The sequence below is a fragment of the Zalophus californianus genome, chromosome 7, assembly GCF_009762305.2.
Source record: "Zalophus californianus isolate mZalCal1 chromosome 7, mZalCal1.pri.v2, whole genome shotgun sequence".
Taxonomy (NCBI): Eukaryota; Metazoa; Chordata; class Mammalia; order Carnivora; family Otariidae; genus Zalophus; species Zalophus californianus.
This window is the reverse complement of record NC_045601.1, coordinates 75,057,241-75,076,474: the sequence shown is the minus strand read 5'-3', so window position 1 is coordinate 75,076,474 and position 19,234 is coordinate 75,057,241. Positions and strand designations below refer to the sequence as shown.

Here is a 19,234-nt window from a genome sequence, read left to right as displayed (position 1 = left end):
TCATGTCACTCTAGAACATAGAATCATTGGTCATATAATCTTAGAATTGAAAAGGAATTTAGAAAACAAGTTACTTAGTTACCAGCATAGATAAAAAATTTCCCCTCTCCAGTCTATAGTAATCTGGTTTTTCTTCGTTGTAGAGAAAATACCAGATTTTGGGGCTGCTGCCTCAGCACACTTTACCAAAATGATTCCCACTTTTAATAACAAATTCCTTGGTCATTTTTGTGTTTCTAAAATCCTAGAACCAACCCATATTGTCACTGGTGAGTAATAAGTATCCTCTACCTCTTAGGACATAAAGTTTAAAAACTGAAAACCCAGGAATACTGGTGAACCTGAGTGGAATCTCTGGATTCTAGACCAAATCCTCTCAGAACCAGATTAACCTCTCAAGCCTTGGGAGCATGTAGTCAAAAAGTAAGCATGTGCGATCTTGGAATTAGAAGTCTTTTAAAAATACAAAACAGTTTAACACCCAGTGCTGCGTGTTATACGCAGACATGAATCATGGAACACTACATCAAAAACTAATGATGTATGGTGATTATCATAACATAATAAAAGAAAAAAGAAAAAAATACAAAACAGTAATCCCTACAATGGTTTAGAAAGTTGTTTGCTTACTCATTCAACAGATAATGAGCACCTAAGAATATAGACAGTCCCAGTCTTCAGAGACCTTATAATGGGAACAAGTAAAACATGCACATGCTTATTCCTAGTATTAAATTAAAAGTTACAGATACCTTGGGGCACCTGGGTGGCTCAGTCAGTTAAGCATCTGCCTTTTGCTCAGATCATGATCCCAGGGTCCTGGGATTGCACCCCCAGGTTGGGTCAGGCTCAGCGGGGAGTCTGTTTCTCCCCTCTGCTGTGTTCTCTCTCTCTCTCTTAAATAAAATTTTTTTAAAAAGTTATAGATACTTAATAAATTAAAATGTGATAGGAATATTGAGGAAATTATGAATATCTTTTTGCCACCTAGCCCTGGCCTGGGTTTCCACCTTCATTTCTACATTTACACACACTCATCTGCCCTTCTTCACCCTTCTGTACTATTCCCTGAACATAACAGTGCCTGAGCCTTCACTCCTGCTGCTGAGCCTTCACTTGTGCTATTTCTTCTAAAACATTCTTCCCCCACGCTCAGCCCCTCTGGGAGGTCCTATAGAGAAGTAACCCAGCTTTCAGTAGCCTTCCATGACTCCCTCAAATCTCTCATCAGAATCAACTCCTACACTGCCACATTGGTATGTTTATTTGTCTATATGCTTATATTTTTGCTGGTTAGGGACTCTGTCATATTCTTTTTGTGTCTTCAGAGTGTAGGGCAATGTATATGGTCTTATAGGACTTAATAGGACTTGGGACTTTAAATCTTACAGGATTTAAAGTGAATGTTTGTTGGAGGAATGATCAGAAGAGGCTTCCTGGAGGAGATAATGTTTGATCTCAAACCATAAAGGATGGGTGCATTCTGGATTTGTGAGATTGAGGTTGAGAGGGACAGCAAATCAGGAGGACAAGTTGATATTGAAAGAAGGCCCTGAGGTTTATAAATCAAGCAGCACATAATCCATGTTAACTAGGAGATGATATGTATAGTGGGAGCAAGTCCAAAAAAGTGAGATCCACCCAGAACACTTGGAAGTACAGGATGGGAGCTCCAGGGAGTTCAAACCTAGGAATCTTGCTTTGGAAATTTTCCACTTGGAGTTAAGTGTCCTGGGGGAAAGGGAATGTTCACAGGAACATCATTGTGTGTGTCCCACTGTTGACTCATTAAAAAGAAAGTGATGTATGTATGATAATGAATATTCATATCACTTATACTTGATAAAGTGAATTTTGTCCTTTTAGGAGGACATTGCATGCCAGACTTCAGATTGGGCCTGGAGATAGTAGTGAGTCATCTGAGTTACAGCTGACGAATTTCTGCTTACTGGTGGATTTTTTGTTGGACATAGTTTCTTTGGTAAGACCATCTTGGTAAAAAAAAAAAAAAAGTATTGAGGAAGGTTAAATAACAGTAGTTCAAATATTTCATGTTGGACATAAACCGCATCTTTAAATAAATTTCATCTTTAAAGTTAAATTGATTTTTTTCCCTTTTGGCATAACTTTTTTTTTTTCCATAAATTTTTCCAAGTGTTCTGTCCTCTGACATATATATAAGTCTTACATAATACATGGAATATACCTCATAGCTGCATGTTATTGAAATTTTAAATGTTTAGTGTATAGTGGTCTAATGCTGCATTTATACTAATAATTCTTTCTATTAAATGAAGACTGTTGGAAATCTTTTCTCCTTTTCTCTCCTCAATTCTTTGCTTTCTCATTTTGAAGCCTACTAGAAGTATGAGGGTGCTCTGTCAGGTATGATGTTCTGCCTGTCTTGTCTTTAACTGATTGTGTTCACTTTTTTAATATTATAATTTCTGTAATATAGCAGATGAAACTGGGGTTATTTTATAATATATACCTTGAAGTACTTAAATTGAGAATTTGGGGATAGAAATTTTTTAAGTCAGTAATAAAATGACCATACAATATTAATTAAGAGCATGATACATATAAAATACTGCAGATGAATAAAATTATTTTTGTTATGTACATTAAAAATAAATGAAATAATAGAATTTTGGGGTTATACATTATATAAACTTCTGTCATTTTCACTTTCCATCTTCAGGAGACTTACATTGAAATCCAGACAGAACACTTGCCCCAGTTGCTGCTCAGGATGATTTCTGCCCTGACAAGCCATCTCCAAACGTTGCACTTGTCTGAACTCACAGATTCACTCAGGCTCTGCTCAAAGATCCTTAGCAAGGTTCAACCTCCACTCTTATCTGCCAACACTGGAGGTGTGTTGCAGTTTACAAGTGGGCAGAGCAACTCAGTCAAAGAATGGGAAGACAAAAAGGTAAGGTTTGCTATTATTTTTGGCATTAGACCAATTATATTTCTTCAAAGCAGAATAGTTTATATGTAGTCATTTAAATATTAATGAATTTTTTCTAGATTCAAGTGTTGTGGCAGTAGACCATCCTATAGGCTTTTGGCAATTTAACTGTCTATATCAGCCCTCCACTAGAAATATAATGCAAGCAACATATGTAATTTTTAACTTTCTGGTAGCCACATTAAAAAAATAGAAACAGGTGAAAATAATTTTAATTATATTTTATTTAGCCCAATATAGCTAATATATTATCATTTCAACATATAATCAATATAAAATTGATGTAATATTTTTAAAATGAGCTATTTCACATTCATTTTTGTACTAAGTCTTCAAAATTCCAACGTGTGTTTTTTACTTACAGTACTGAAATGCAAAATTTTTATTGGAAATACTTGATCTGTATTTAATTTTATAAAGTGTACATTTGAAAAATTAGATTCACATATCCAAGTTCTAAACATATTTAAAAGTTTTATCGTAACTAAATTAAGTATTTTGTGAATTTTAAATTAACTGAAAAAAATTTAGTTCCTTTGTCAGATCAGGAATATTTGAACAGCTCAGTAGTCACATGTGGTTAGTAGCTACCATATAGGACAACAGGTTTATAATCTAAACTTTACTCATCCTTTTCATATATACACTAAATTTTTGGTGTGCTCTTCTCAATCTAGAATCTTTTTGCTCTATTCAGTCTTCCAGATTCTTAATGCTAGCTTTATGACGTTGAACAGAATTATAATTGTAATGGCTGTCCATAGTATCTTACTTAAAACACTTGTGATGCACCTATGGAAAAAAATGTATATAATTCCGTTGAATTTAGGCACAGTGGCTCTATTTTAAAACAAAGGTTTAAAATTTTCTGGCATTTAGGGTTCATTACCTTAATTCTGGGTTTGGGCTTGTATAGTTGCCCTTACTTTTTTTTCAGTTGCTTTTTTGTTTCCAGCCAGGCAAAATATTTTATCTGGATAGTCTAATACAACCTTTCCCATCAAATATTAATCCTAAAACTCTTTTATTGGACCTTTTAAATATATTGCTCTTCATATATGAAATGAATGTCACTGACAATCAATTTAAATATATCCCAGGATTATCCTACATAAGTTAAAATCAGTCTCTTATTTTCCTTCCTACCTGCTTACTATTTATATGTGATGTATATACTGATTCTGTTGGAGGAGAATTCATTTTGTATTGCTGTTTCCTTAATTTATGCCTCTAGGACCTTCTTAGAAATAAGACTAAAATAGGTATTAACTGCTTTGTTTTTTTTGTTGTTTTTTGAGTGAGATTAGTTCCAGTAGGGGGAGGACCTCAGCATTCTCCCAATAGCATGTTCAAATATGTGAATATTTACTACATAGAAAACATCTGGAGGCACTTACCAATGGTTACAGGGTAAGGTAAATGGGAACATGCATTCATATTAAATGAAGGACAATATAATATACTTTTTTTTAACATAATGGTGCATTAACCTGAGAGTATGCTTTTCCCTCTCTTTGGTTTGCTTCTGTATTCTCAGGCCATATATGTTCTTTCCTTTTTCTTTTTAACCACGGCACAATGGTATTGTCTTCACTGAAATGTCTAAAATTTATCATATTTGAAAGCCAAGAGTATTTTCCTTACTCCTTTTTTTAAAAGTATAAGTGAAGGGATAATTCTTTAAAAAAATTGTGACTCTAATTTTGTCTCCATGCACACTTAATACATTGTTATAAAATTAGTGTATTGGGTATCTATACCTGAATGTCCAAAACATGTCATTTCTTTCTCTCTTCAGAAAGACATTTTATTATAAAATAATCTGAAACATAGTTATATAATATAGACCAGACAAATAAATGTATACAAGTGTAATTGAATTTCTAGCTTGAATTCTATTAATGTAACATCCATTGTTTTATGATACTTATATGAAAAAAGATTAATACAGAAATAACTTTACAATAATAAGCTAATAACAGTTTTACCATTTAAGTGAGACTTCTTTTCAAAAAGGTATTAAAATACAAGGTTTTAGAAGTAGAAATGTCAACAGTTCAATTCTGATAGATGCCTCTAAACTGGCATTATAATATGAAAAGTTCTTTTTTTTTAAGATTTTATTTATTTATTTGAGAGAGAGAGAGCACAGGAGAGCGGGGAGGGTCAGAGGGAGAAGCAGACTCCCTGCTGAGCAGGGAGCCCGATGCGGGACTCGATCCAGGGACTCCAGGATCATGACCTGAGCTGAAGGCAGTCGCTTGACCAACTGAGCCACCCAGGCACCCTATAATATGTATAGTTCTTATACTGCTACAGTGATAGGCTACTGTAAAAATATCATGAAGTTTAGAATCACCTAAGCTAAGCTCTTCTAATAACTACTAACTTTATTTGCTATGTAACGTTGGGCAAGTTTTGTTTTTAACTTCCCTGAGCCCTCAGTGTGCTTACCTTTGAAACAGTGAAAACAGCCTTTCTTTATCCAGTACCCACTCTGTGTATTCAGTGGTGAAGTAGGCACAATCCCTGCCTTCCTGACCCGTTTTTGCTAGTTGGAAGACATACATTAAACAAGTAATTGCACATTTAATTATAGTTGTGATAAACACATGAAGGAAAACATAGAGTGGTAGGAATATGGAAAATGCGGTGATCTGACCCAGATTGTGGGTGTAAGGAAGGCTTTCTTAAGGAAGGATTGTTTGAGTGAAGCCCTAGAGAAATGGGGGTGGGATGAGGTAGAAAGAAGAGAGCACTTGAGAAAGGAAGAAGCATTCCGAAAGGCTCTTCGGCAGAAAGGAATGCTGTGCACGCAGTGAGGGAGAGATGCAGTCTTGAGATAGGCAGGGTCCAGGTCATACAGAGCCTTTTCACTATACCAGGGCTTTTATTCTTTATTTTGGAAGCATTGGGAAGACACTGAAAGGTTAAAAGGCAAGTGACATAACATGATTTCTGTAATAGATAAGTTACTTTGCAGTGTGCAGCATGGATCTCAAACTGTGGATGTGGAGAGACCTGCAGTAGTGCAGGTGAGAGGTGGTAACATGCTAACAAGATGGGGGCCTGAAGACAAATAAATGGATTAGACTTACATTTAAGAGAAAACAATCAGTAACCCTAGTAACGGATTGGTAAGGGTGATGAGTGATCACTAACATTTATTGAGTGCTTACTAAATGGCAGGCATTAGGCCATGTGCTTTAGATGTACTGTCTTACTTAATCCTCACAGCAACTGTAAAATGTAGGAACTAGTGTTATCTCAGTTATATGTATCAGGAGACAGAGGTTTAGGTTAAATAACTTGCCAAGCTAGTAAGTGGCAGAACCTTAGCTGACTCATGGCCAGTACCCTTCAATGCTGTTCTGAAGTGGATGTAGGGGAAGTGGGAAGGAAGGGTGGAGAAGATCCCAAGAATCACCCCTAGGTTTCTGTCTTCTGATTTGATGAATGGTGGTGTCATTCACTGAAGCAAGGAACACTGGGCAAGGCCCAGCTTCGTAACCGCAGAACATTTTTTGTATCTTCAATAATCTTCACTAAGATCACTTTTTAGTTACTAAAATGTACTCATATTCAAATTCAACTTATGCTCTGGCACAGTCCCTAAGCAATTTATGATATGTACAACTTTTGTTTCCTTAAACTAAGCCAGAAAATATGCTTGGCAGTTGTACTCCTCCTGTCTTTGTAGGAAGGGGATGGTTAATGCATTCCAGCTCTACTCCAGCAGCTGGTCCATCTTTCGTTGATATTTTAATTGTCTTCCTATCTTCTCTTTCAGATTACAAACTATTCCTTTTATTCCTAGTACCTAATACAGTGTCTGGCACATAATGTGGGTTCAATAACTGTTTGTTGAAAGAATGTAAGATTAATGGCACATATTTTAAATGGTACTTTACACATTTCATACAGAAATTTCACACTCGTGGGTTCTGAATAGATGACCTATTAGAATTTATTTCTGTTTTTTAAAATTTCTCATTCTTTGCATTGTTTAGACATTAGGAAAGTGATTTCATGAAGTAGACTGAATAAATTGTCCGTCATTTGAAAACAGGGATATGGATCCTAGAGATTTGTGCATACACATATTTTGCCCTCAAGAACCTAGCCTTAGGCTATGCAGGTAGTGAATGATAAATATTTAGCAAATGAGTTTATATTAATATATTCATTAGACCCATACCAGTATTTCCTATTGATTATCATAGACATATGAATCAGTGATAGAAACTATTCTAAGATTCTAGCGGACATGTAGATTAAGTTTTAAATCATCTAATCCAAACTGACTTCTCTCAAAACATGGCCATTTCTAATTTTTATTTTCTAATATACACACTTAACCACTTAGCCTTTGCTCTTTTTAATGTCTATCAGGTATCATCAATTTCTCTTGAAAATCCTACTGAAGTGTTTGAAGATGGAGAAAATCCACCAAGTAGTCGATCATCAGAGAGTGGATTCACTGAGTTTATACAGTATCAAGCAGACCGAAGTGATGACATTGACAGAGATCTGAGTGAGGGACAGGGGACGGCTGCCATCCCCATCGGTAGCACATCCTCCGAGACAGAAACGGCCTCCACTGTGGGATCTGAAGAAACCATCATCCAGCCCCCTTCCATAGTCACTCAGGGGACAGCACCCCGAAGTGGGAAGACAGCCCAAAAAACTGCAATGCAGTGCTGCTTGGAGTATGTCCAGCAGTTTCTCACCAGACTTATCAACCTCTACGTCATTCAGGGTAACACTTTTTCTCAGGCTTTGGCTACAGAGCATCCAGGGGATCTCAGTCGAGAGCGAGAGCAAGGAGAGACTCCAAAATGGGACAGAGATTCGCACGGAGATGTAAAAGAGAGAAACATAAGTAAACAAAAAACTTCAAAAGAATACCTTTCTGCCTTCCTTTCTGCCTGTCAGCTCTTCCTGGAGTGCTCCAGTTTCCCAGTTTACATTGCTGAGGGGAACCATACCTCAGACTTACATTTGGAAAAATCGGAGACTGGTAAGGTCGTCTTGGTTTTATTTAAATATTTTTTATGGCATGCCTTCTTTTTTTAAGGAGAACTCAGATATTAAAACTGGGACTTTTTTTTAGCCAGTTCATTTTTTAAAGTGTTATTTAATATGTCGATTTTTTAAATGAAATACTATATTCATGGGGAGATATATATTAGAAAATGTTGTGATTTTGATGTCTTAGTTTGCTTACAAATGAGTAGAAGCTAAAAAGGACATTAACTCCTTTCTCTGGAGAAAAGTAATGTAACATTTAGATCCATTGGTTTCCTTTATTAAGACTAGCATCATATATGTTTACCATTATTTAATTTTTATATACGCACACGCATAGTGCAGTGAGTGCTATGAGTGCTACATAATGTGTGTTGACGAATGTACTATTTTTCAGGACAGGGAAATAGATTTATGACTTGGCATAAGAAAACTACATACTGAAAAAGTTTATGAAATTCTTGTTGCTGCTTTATTTTCTTAAAGCTCCAGTCTAGGTGAGAAACCGTGGTTTTACTAACGAATCAAGGCCTAAAGGTAGTAGGAGGTGCTTTGTTTTTTTAAATTAACCTGGAAGTTAGAGTCTGCATGAAAGGTTTAGCATAATGAACCCTGTTGGCTTCCGTCTTTTTGTTTCAGACTGGGAGCACGTGCAGCCTCCGCTGTGGCTCCAGACTCTAATGAATGCTTGTAGCCAAGCAAGTGATTTCAGTGTGCAGAGTGTTGCTATTTCTTTGGTCATGGACCTGGTGGGGCTGACTCAGTCTGTGGCCATGGTCACTGGGGAGAACATCAACAGCGTGGAGCCTGCCCAACCCTTAAGTCCAAACCAGGGAAGAGTCGCAGTGGTTATTAGACCTCCCCTCACTCCAGGCAACCTGAGATACATCGCTGAGAAGACTGAATTTTTCAAGGTAAATTCTAAGAAGTCCATACATTACTAAGATGGTACTTGACCTCATTTGCTTAGCAGAGATCTTCAAGATGATAATCAGGCTTCACTGAATACCTCTTCACATTATACTGTATAGAAAAAGTTAGATACCAGCTTAATCTGTACTGCTTTGCCAGTCTTGTCCCCAGTTTTGTGAGAGGGAAGAAGGTAAGGATGAGAGGAGATGGGGATGAGGTTAGGGAAGGCATGTGTTAGGGCTCTAAAGTCACAGAGGAAACAATTTCAGCTAAAAATGAGGTAAGATCATTTACACAGTAAAACTTATTTCCCCGTGATGTGGTTATGACACTTCTGGTTTTCATAGAGTACAATCTCAGCTCTCCAAAATCCCCAGGAAAAGTTTTTCTGACTCTGTATTGTCTGATCATCATCTGTGGTGTATGATGCCATTCAGAAAAAAAATGCAGTTTTTTTATTTTGAGATACCCTCTACATAGAAAGAACATCAAGTATATTGGATTATATTACATTTTTTTAAAATTTTTTATTATGTTAATCACCATATATTACATCATTAGTTTTTGATGTAGTGTTTCATGGTTAGGTAGATTCTTTATATATAAAAAATTTTTTTCTTAATTTTATCTCATTTCAATTCATTGTGCCTCATGGGATCGTTTCTCCTGCTAGATGAGAGTTGGTTTCTGTAACAGTATTATAGTGGTAAACCCTAAAAATGGTTACATTTTTTATTAATGCTATCGTAGATCATCAAGTGCTGTGTTAACACATGTAACTCTGAAATACATACAACCTGTTTTGTGTGTCTTAAATAATTTGGATATTTAGACTATGAATTAGATTTCATTTTGTAACATATAACCATAAATATTAAGCTATATTCAATGTGGGGTTTGTATCCTCTTAAGGATAATGTATTCTAGCAACAATTTACTAAAGGTCACTAAAATAGTGAAATGGGGTCTTCTCTGGGCCCTGCAGAAAGTGCTTCCATGTTTGATGTTTAAAACAATACCATTAGGGAGGGACCTTAAAAAAAATGAAAATAATCAGTCAATCATTAAAGGTCTATCATAGAGGTTCTAATTGCCTATATGACCAAAAAGTGAGCACATGGAAAGCTACACTTTTAATTGCATCCTAGTAGCATAATGGTTATTGAAGACCTTCGAAGTCTGGCCTTCAGAGGCTTGTTGTACCTAACAGGAAATGCTTGTTAAAGAAGGTTTAATTTATGGTTTCATAACACTGTCACTTTTACATCTTTTTCTATAGCATGTAGCTTTAACATTGTGGGATCAGCTGGGAGATAGGACACCTCAACACCACCAGAAAAGTGTGGAACTGTTTTATCAATTACATAACTTGGTTCCTTCTTCTAGCATCTGTGAGGATGTTATAAGTCAGCAGCTAACCCACAAAGATAAGGTAAATTTTTTTATCTTGTCCCACCCCCACCCACCCCACTCCCATTATACCAAAAGGAAAATTAAAGAAACTCTAGGAAAATTATTGTGGCTAGTATCTGATTAGAGATTATATAAATTCTTTCAGAGTGATCTTCATGTCTTTAAAACAAATTTGCTCTGTCGTTTTTGGAAGAAAATTCTTTGCCAAAGCACCAGTAATATGAAAAATCAAGTAATCCACAATCAGATACTGGGTTTATTTCTTGGTTCAGGACACAAATTGTGGGCAGCGATGATTAAAGTTGTTGCTGGTCCAAGTTCTTGGATCATTTCAAGAGGAAGCAGTGGCCTTGGTTATGGAAGTATGGATACATTAACAAATGCATGTGAAATGAAGTGATATGTGTGTCAAGTTACATTTATAAGGCACAGAATGCTAATAGTGGAGATATTATTTGCATTATAATAAATATCCAAAATAAGGATTTTGTATCCTAATGTATACAAAGTAATCCATAAGTCAGTAAAAGTGATAGAGTTCTGGGTGCTCCTGAGAAGAAGCCAGAATTGTCATTCTGGTTGACCTATTCAGGCAGTTCAGTGAAGAGTGTGGTCTTCCCATGCCTGCTCTGGAACATCAAGATTTTATCAAACAGCTTTTAGAGGTGCATCACCCTAATTTTTAAGAACTCTAAATGCTAGTGAGTTTTAATGGACCCTAAAAAAAGGCATTCTGTAGAGTAAATGAAGCTTTTGGCAAGGAGGGAAGTGGCAAATGAAGGAGTAAATGAGAGGAATAAAAAGTTTATTCTATTAAAATTCTATTTCTACTTTAGCACATTCTTTGAAAATTGTTTAGGAATAAAATGTTTAATAAAGCCTTGCATTTAATTTCATTTGTTTACATTAAGTGTAAATCTAGGATAAATTATATACCTGTTTACTTGTATAACATTTTAAAGAACTCGTAAGTTCTGAATAAATGTATTATACATCTGTGAAAAAAATTACAATACTATTTTTTTTTTTACATGTTTGTATTGGTTGATGTACAAACACAGCCTTCATAGGAAAAGCATTTATTAGGCCTGAGGGAAAAAAGAAAGCACTCCTAACTGATCACAAGCAATTTAGACAGTTTCAGTCCCTGATTTTGGGAGGCCTCTACTTGAAGGATTCCACAGATGCTAGAGGAAGACTATAAAAATCTTGATAACTTCACATTTCCTACCTGATTTATATTAATTCATGTTCGTTATCACCAAAAGCTGCTCTTTCTGAAAAATGTATTTTTCCATGGTTCTTTCCATTATTACCATAACACTTAATGTTTTCAAGATAATCTCAAAGTGATGTGTTTTTCTTACAGAAATAATTTTTTAGGTGTTTAAATTTTTGAATCTAATAAACCAGCTTTATAAGTAATGACAAATTCATTTGAGATTAATATATAATTTCTGAGAGCAAAAGTAAATTGTATAGTGTAATAAAATAAATTTTGACTAAGTATTTATATTAAAATAAGAGGGAAAGTGCTTCCTATACTGAAGACATCATAACATGTGCATTACTAGTTCTTTCCATCCCCTGTTATATAGTAATCTAGAAACCGGGTTACCTAGTCTACACTAAATTCTAATGATTTGTGAGGTAGCATGAGATGATCCTTCAGGTTTAATATTTCTGCATATATTTAAGTCTTTTTTACATTTCTGCTTTCATAAAAACAGTTTATTGTGTTGTGTGTTGAGTACTATGAATATTGAACCTAATACTGCCTCTTAAATTGCTACTTTGATTTACTAAAATCCTTTAATATCTTCAAGGGAGAATAAAATAATTTAATCTCCCGTATTCTTCCTCAGAAAATAAGGATGGAAGCACATGCAAAGTTTGCAGTTCTTTGGCATCTCACAAGGGATCTCCATATAAATAAGTCGTCATCTTTTGCACGTTCTTTTGACAGGTTGGTGTGTTTGATATTCGGATTCACAGTCAGATATCTCAATGTCTCTTTTCTTGAATCCTCTGGCTAGTTTGGCAGGAGTAGAAAATAAGAATTTACAGATTTTATAAGGAGAACTTATAAATTATTTTTTTAATCGAAGCTATATTAAAATGCATGGCATTGAAGCACCCAGAGCCCCATTCTTTCACTAGATGACAATTCATCAAGACCCTACTGTGTGCCAGATACCATTCTAGGTGTCGGGGATACAGCAATGAATACAGCATTTTGAGTCTTTATTCACAGTGAAGTTTCATTAAAACAGTAGATTATGGGAAGAGGCCAGGTTTCCAAAAGGGCAAGAAGAAGGAACCAGTAGTTCCGCTTTCAGGATAACCACGTAGCCCCAGTTGATGATACAAGAAAGCTCTTCCTTACCGAACAATGCCAGCAAATAAATGTCAAAGGCATAGTATTCGCAAACACCCTCTTGCAATCCCTAATGAAGTAATTGATTCGGGCAAGGAGTATCAGTGGATGCTAAACCCATTAGGTAAAATGTTTCTGGGGGCAGTGATGGATCTAAGGAAGAAAACAGTAGATTATGTAACTGTTTCTCCAACAGTTATTTTCAGTCTTCTGCCTGAAATGGACCTAATAGATCTATAGCTAAAATACTGACCACTTCATGTGGATTCAGAGAACCTGTAGCTGCCTGAGAGTGGTTTTGCTACTTGTCTAGACCACTTAAGATGACTCATCCCCCAAATATGAGATTTGCATCAACTTCCAAGGAGATGCTGTTACGTGGTGGTTTAGATATTGGCATAGGATAATAGCAGTCTCACCAGCAGCTCTCCTAGAGGAGGCCACAGATCTGACTACGCTTATAGCCCCAGCTCAGGACCAATGTGTGCTTTACTGGACATTACTTTTTCAACAGCATCACCATTTTTAAATCATCTGCTATTGAACCAGTACAATGAAATAGGTCCTTGACCTAGGTACTTTACATATAATTATCTCTCATTTGACGCTTGCCTTTGCTCATCATACAGACGAGGCACTGAAGGACCAGAGAAATTAAGTGGCTTACTCAAAACCACACATGAGGTTGTGTGGATAACCTACATTTGAATCTTGGGTTTTCTGATTCCAAACCACACCTCCATACCTTTCACAGGTCTTTCCTTGAATTAAGCTCGTAAGTTTGACGTGTAAAGAGATTAGGTGCAGAAGAACATGGGAGCAGTGATGACTTGCAGGGAGTTCAATATTTGGTGACTTGAAAAGGAATATGTTGCTGAAACAAGACTAAGGTTTTTTTTTTCTATTTTATAAAAGTAATGCATGCTTGTGAAATTAAAAAAAAACCACAAGTATATAAGAGGGGAAAGACGATTTTCTCCTTTCTCGTATCTACTGAGACTGTAGGGATTCAGATTATTAAAATACTGTGGTCAACAGTTATCCTTAAGTATGACTACTTTTTAAAAAGTTAATTCAAAATAATAACACTGATAATAATATTGATTTAAGAAAAACTATAGTGTTACAATTCAAGTAGGTGTTTTCTTTTTTTTTTTTTTTAATTATCGGTGTTTATTGTAGGTCGCTGTTCATCATGTTAGATAGCCTTAACAGCCTCGATGGTTCTACCAGCTCAGTGGGACAAGCCTGGCTGAACCAAGTGCTACAAAGACATGATATTGCAAGAGTTTTGGAACCATTGCTATTGCTCCTGCTTCATCCTAAAACTCAGAGGGTGTCAGTGCAGCGTGTACAAGCAGAACGCTATTGGAATAAGGCTCCCTATTACCCTGGAGAAGAGAGTGACAAGCATTTCATGCAGAATTTTGCCTGCAGCAGTGGTGAATATCACATGGAAGTAGAACAGCTTTATTTACAATTAAATTATGAAAATAAAGTGAGAGGTGAACACAGTGGTGATTGGCAACAGTGAGGTGTTCTCCGTGGGCTTCCCCCGCCGCGTGCCCTGGCGGTGCTCATGTGGGATGTGTCAGAATATCCTTCATCAGTGAGCACCTTAGAGGACTTGGGATCTCTCTTATCAGTTGACTCTTTCAAGGGAGGAGTCAACACAGGTCTGGGCAAAGACAGTCTTCAATTTTGATGAAAATGCCTTTAGAGTGTAATTAGCAGTTTTGGTCCTGCAAGGCTGTGGAGCTACTTCACTGGGAATGTGTAATAAGCTTGTAGTGCACACTTAGCTTTCATGAGTCATTTTCTTCCTCTGTGAAATGGGGATCGTAGCACCCACCTTTCCAGGCTTCACTGTGAACATCAGATGTCGTCCTGTTTGTGACATGTTTAGTGCAGACTGGCATATCCTAAGTGTTTGTTAAATATTCACTATTATTACTTGAAGTCCACACTTTACAAACTGTCAAGTGATGCCATCTGTAATACAGTGATAATGGCTCCATAGATTAGATAAGTTTATTACACTTCAGAGACAAAAGATGCTCACATATCTCATTTGTACCTTCACAAATAACCCTGAGCAGGGAGCTGCTGCTGAGCGGGCTGTGGCTTTCTCACAGTCCCATGGCTGCTGAGTGATGAAGCTGTGACCGAGCTGGTGTGCTCCTACTTCATCTTTAGTATGTCTCTACAGAGCCTTCTTTCCTTTCTCTGCCTTCCTTTCCACTGCTTCCCCTGAGTCTTCTCAGAGCATGCCCTACCCTGCTTATCACCCCAACTTCCTTGTGTTAGCATTTTACTTGCTGCAGTTCCTGCCTGTCTGCTGAATTCTCACCTTGAGATCAGTCTCCTTAGCTGTAGGGTCACCATGCTTTCCCTGAGTTTTATAACATTTGCTTGGTACTATTCATATGGAACTAAGCCTTCTGCTCTTTCTAAAAAGAATGCCGTCAGCCTAGTATGCCCCTCAAAAAGTATAGAAATGGATGAATGTGTTTGTGATCCCCTACTGAGTTCAAACTCTGTAGAGAGCAATGATGTCTTTTCCTTCTCTCACCGCCATTGTCTCTAGGTTCAGGGCCTTACTCATACTAGATAATTCATAAATGTTGAATTTTATTGAAATCAAGGAACTACATATATATATATACCTACTCCCAAACTACTTGAATTCTTAGAAATAACATAGCTAAAGGGAAGTATCACACAAGGAGGAAAAAAACTAAAATTTTGAACTGCCATAAAAAAGATACCTTATTTGGGGATAAGGGCAAATTTTTATATTGTATCTGTTTTAAATGTGTTGTTCTGTTCAATTCAATTGAATTAATAGGCTTTCTCTTGTTGAATTGTCTTATTAAATTCTAGTTAATAGTCATCTACATAATTTTCTAACTTAAAGGGTCTAAAATAGTAATAAATTAAAATGTAATTTTAGGAAAGTATAAGTTGGTGATGAAGCTAATGATTAAAAATCTTGAGTTCAGTCTACCATTTCAATTATTTTAATATGTCTTCTATTTTTCCTTCTTTGCTATTTTCCTCATATGCCAGTAAGCCAAGTACAACTCATTGCATCTAAAGGGAATGGTGAAAAGCCGCTTACCATGGATGAAATAGAGAATTTTAGTCTCACTGTTAATCCATTGAGCGACAGACTTTCCCTTCTAAGTACCAGCAGTGAGACAATTCCAATGGTTGTATCTGATTTTGATCTTCCAGACCAACAGATAGAAGTACTTCAGAGTTCTGACTCTGGATGTTCACAGTCCTCTGCTGGGGACAATTTGAGTTACGAAGTCGATCCTGAAAATGTGAATGTCCAAGAAGATTCCCAAATGCCAAATGCGAGCTCCCCAGATGATGATGTTCAGCAGGTAGTGTTTGACCTGATCTGTAAAGTTGTAAGTGGCCTCGAAGCAGAATCTGCATCAGTTACATCTCAGTTAGAAATTGAAGCTATGCCCCCAAAGTACAGGGATGTAGGCCCAGGCGAAGAGATGCTCCAAACTGATGATCAGTCCGCTCCGCAGAGCCAGAGTGCTGTGCTGAGTAATGACAGTTCCCGCTTTCTGTCTGTGTCTGCGGAGGGAGGCCATGAGTGCGTGGCAAATGGAATCTCCAGAAATAGTTCCTCACCTTGTATTTCAGGAACCACACAGACTTTCCAGGACTCTAATGTTGCCTCCGTAGAAACCAAATCTAGACAGAGGAGTCACAGTAGCATTCAGTTCAGCTTCAAAGAAAAATTATCAGAAAAAGTCTCTGAGAAAGAAACCATCGTTAAGGAGTCTGGTAAACAACCAGGAGCAAAACCTAAAGTAAAACTTGCCAGAAAAAAGGATGATGACAAGAAAAAAACTTCAAATGAAAAACTCAAACAAAACAGTGTGTTCTTCAGCGATGGCCTGGATTTAGAGAACTGGTACAGCTGTGGAGAGGGAGAAATTTCTGAAATTGAAAGTGATATGGGTTCTCCCGGATCACGGAAATCTCCCAATTTCAACATCCATCCGCTCTATCAGCATGTGCTTCTGTATCTCCAGTTGTATGATTCGTCGAGGACTCTCTATGCTTTTTCTGCCATCAAAGCCATCTTAAAAACTAACCCTATTACTTTTGTAAATGCCATTTCAACCACTAGTGTAAATAATGCATACACCCCTCAGTTGTCTCTGCTTCAGAATCTCTTGGCCAGACACCGGATTTCTGTTATGGGCAAAGACTTTTATAGTCACATTCCAGTGGACTCAAATCATAACTTCCGGAGTTCTATGTACATAGAAATCCTTATTTCCCTCTGCTTGTATTACATGCGTAGCCACTACCCAACTCACGTCAAGGTCACTGCACAGGACTTAATAGGCAATCGAAACATGCAGATGCTGAGCATTGAAATTTTGACGCTTCTCTTTACTGAGCTGGCAAAAGTAATAGAAAGCTCAGCAAAGGGTTTCCCGAGTTTTATCTCTGATATGTTATCTAAGTGCAAAGTTCAGAAGGTGATTCTTCACTGCTTGCTGTCCTCTATCTTCAGCGCACAGAAATGGCACAGTGAGAAGGTGACAGGCAAGAACGTGGTCGCCGTCGAAGAGGGTTTCTCAGAAGACAGCCTTATCAATTTCTCGGAGGATGAATTTGACAGTGGCAGCACACTCCAGTCACAACTTCTTAAAGTGCTTCAGAGGCTCATTGTTCTAGAACACCGGGTAATGACTATCCCCGAAGAGAGCGAAACGGGTTTTGATTTTGTCGTCTCGGACCTGGAACACATCAATCCCCACCAGCCCATGACTTCTCTTCAGTATCTGCACGCTCAGCCAATCACGTGTCAAGGCATGTTCCTTTGTGCAGTGATACGAGCTTTGCATCAACATTGTGCTTGTAAGATGCACCCGCAGTGGATTGCTTTAATCACGTCTACTCTGCCTTACATGGGAAAAGTGCTACAGAGGGTGGTTGTTTCTGTGACGCTGCAGCTTTGCCGAAATTTAGATAATCTAATCCAGCAGTACAAATACGAAACAGGATTATCTGATAGTAGGTAAGGTTGATTTTTAACTTTATCATTGACATCTTTCACATGTTGACACGGAATTGTCCACAAAGTCACTTACCATTTGAGTAAATAAATTAGTGGTTATCAGTACATTACAGATAGTATATTATTTTCACAACGAAATTCAGCTTGAGAAAGAGTGTCGATAAAAGAATGCAAGAATGGTAGGAGTAAACAGGCCTTTTTTTATTCTAAGGATTGTAATTAATTTTGATGTTCTTCTTGACTGAGCTGGCGAAAGTAATGCAAAGCCCAACAAAGGGTTTCCCTAGATTTATCTGATAAGTTACCTAAGTGGAAATTAATGTCACACTAAAATTAATTTTAAGGGGCGCCTGAGTGGCTCAGTGGGTTAAGCATCTGCCTTCAGCTCAGGTCATGATCCCAGGGTCCTGGGATCGAGCCTCGCATCATGCTCCTTGCTCAGCGGGGAGTCTGCTTCTCCCTCTCCTTCTGCCTGCCACTCCCCCTGCCTGTGCTCTCTCTCTTTCTCAAATAAATTTTTTTAAAAATTAATTTTAAATTAAAAATAATTGTTTTCCCATCTGATTTTATTTCTTGTTTCCGATTTTCGTGTTTAGTGGTGAATTCCATCTGTATCCCCATGTTCAGTCATCAGAAATTAGCCAGATGTTTAATAGACTCGTGTCTGGTTTATCTCCTGTATAACCTTCGCTACTACGTGTAAAGTATGAGAGAACTGCCTTTATCATTTAATATTGATATGACTGCTTTTACATAGTTACTAGAAATTTACTGGCTATATTTGTTTATTTTGTATTGAATTCTTTAGCCAAAAAGAACTCTAGTACAACTCACTTATTTTAGAGATTAGGATATAAAAGCTTCTAATATATGCTCTTATTTACTCCTGTACTATTTATTGAGCACCTACTATGTGCCTAGCACCTGCTGGACATTTACTCTTGATAAGAACATGAACTTTTCTTTCACAGAACTTGTGTTCAAATGAATACATTTTATTTCAGGCCTCTGTGGATGGCATCAATCATTCCACCAGATATGATTCTTACTCTTTTAGAAGGGATCACAGCCATTATCCATTACTGTTTGTTGGATCCTACTACTCAGTATCACCAAGTAAGACTGCATGAATATTTGGCTAGTTTGAAAAGAATGAGGTCCAATAAGTACCCATTTGTAAACCTCAGTAAGTGATACGTGTTTTTTCCCCCGATTTAAGCTTTTGGTCAACGTAGACCAAAAACACTTGTTTGAAGCCCGCAGTGGAATCCTCTCGATCCTTCATATGATCATGTCTTCTGTGACATTGCTTTGGAGCATCCTGCATCAGGCTGATTCTTCAGAAAAGATCACCGTTGCTGCCTCTGCATCTGTTACCACCATTAATCTTGGAGCCACAAAGGTTAGACAATTCACATTTCTTCTGTGGAGCTCAGGAGTTGATTCAGGGACTTTCCTAAAGATTGTATTC

At 37.1% G+C, this 19,234-nt stretch overlaps 1 protein-coding gene across 10 annotated transcripts in view; it reads left to right on the top strand.

Moving 5' to 3' along the window:
* The window catches only part of DOP1A (DOP1 leucine zipper like protein A), a 113,864-nt gene that overhangs the window by 70,688 nt on the left and 23,942 nt on the right, over nt 1-19,234 (top strand). For 9 of the 10 annotated variants that reach the window (XM_027600887.2, XM_027600891.2, XM_027600884.2 and 6 more), the window contains 11 exons: nt 1,867-1,981; nt 2,356-2,385; nt 2,702-2,935; nt 7,367-7,994; nt 8,642-8,916; nt 10,194-10,346; nt 12,193-12,293; nt 13,887-14,146; nt 15,774-17,763; nt 18,768-18,879; nt 18,983-19,165. In XM_027600887.2, the coding sequence (XP_027456688.1) occupies nt 1,867-1,981; nt 2,356-2,385; nt 2,702-2,935; nt 7,367-7,994; nt 8,642-8,916; nt 10,194-10,346; nt 12,193-12,293; nt 13,887-14,146; nt 15,774-17,763; nt 18,768-18,879; nt 18,983-19,165 (4,081 nt within the window). The remainder of the gene's footprint in view (nt 1-1,866; nt 1,982-2,355; nt 2,386-2,701; nt 2,936-7,366; nt 7,995-8,641; nt 8,917-10,193; nt 10,347-12,192; nt 12,294-13,886; nt 14,147-15,773; nt 17,764-18,767; nt 18,880-18,982; nt 19,166-19,234) is intronic. The other variant, XM_027600889.2, reaches the window with a different exon arrangement.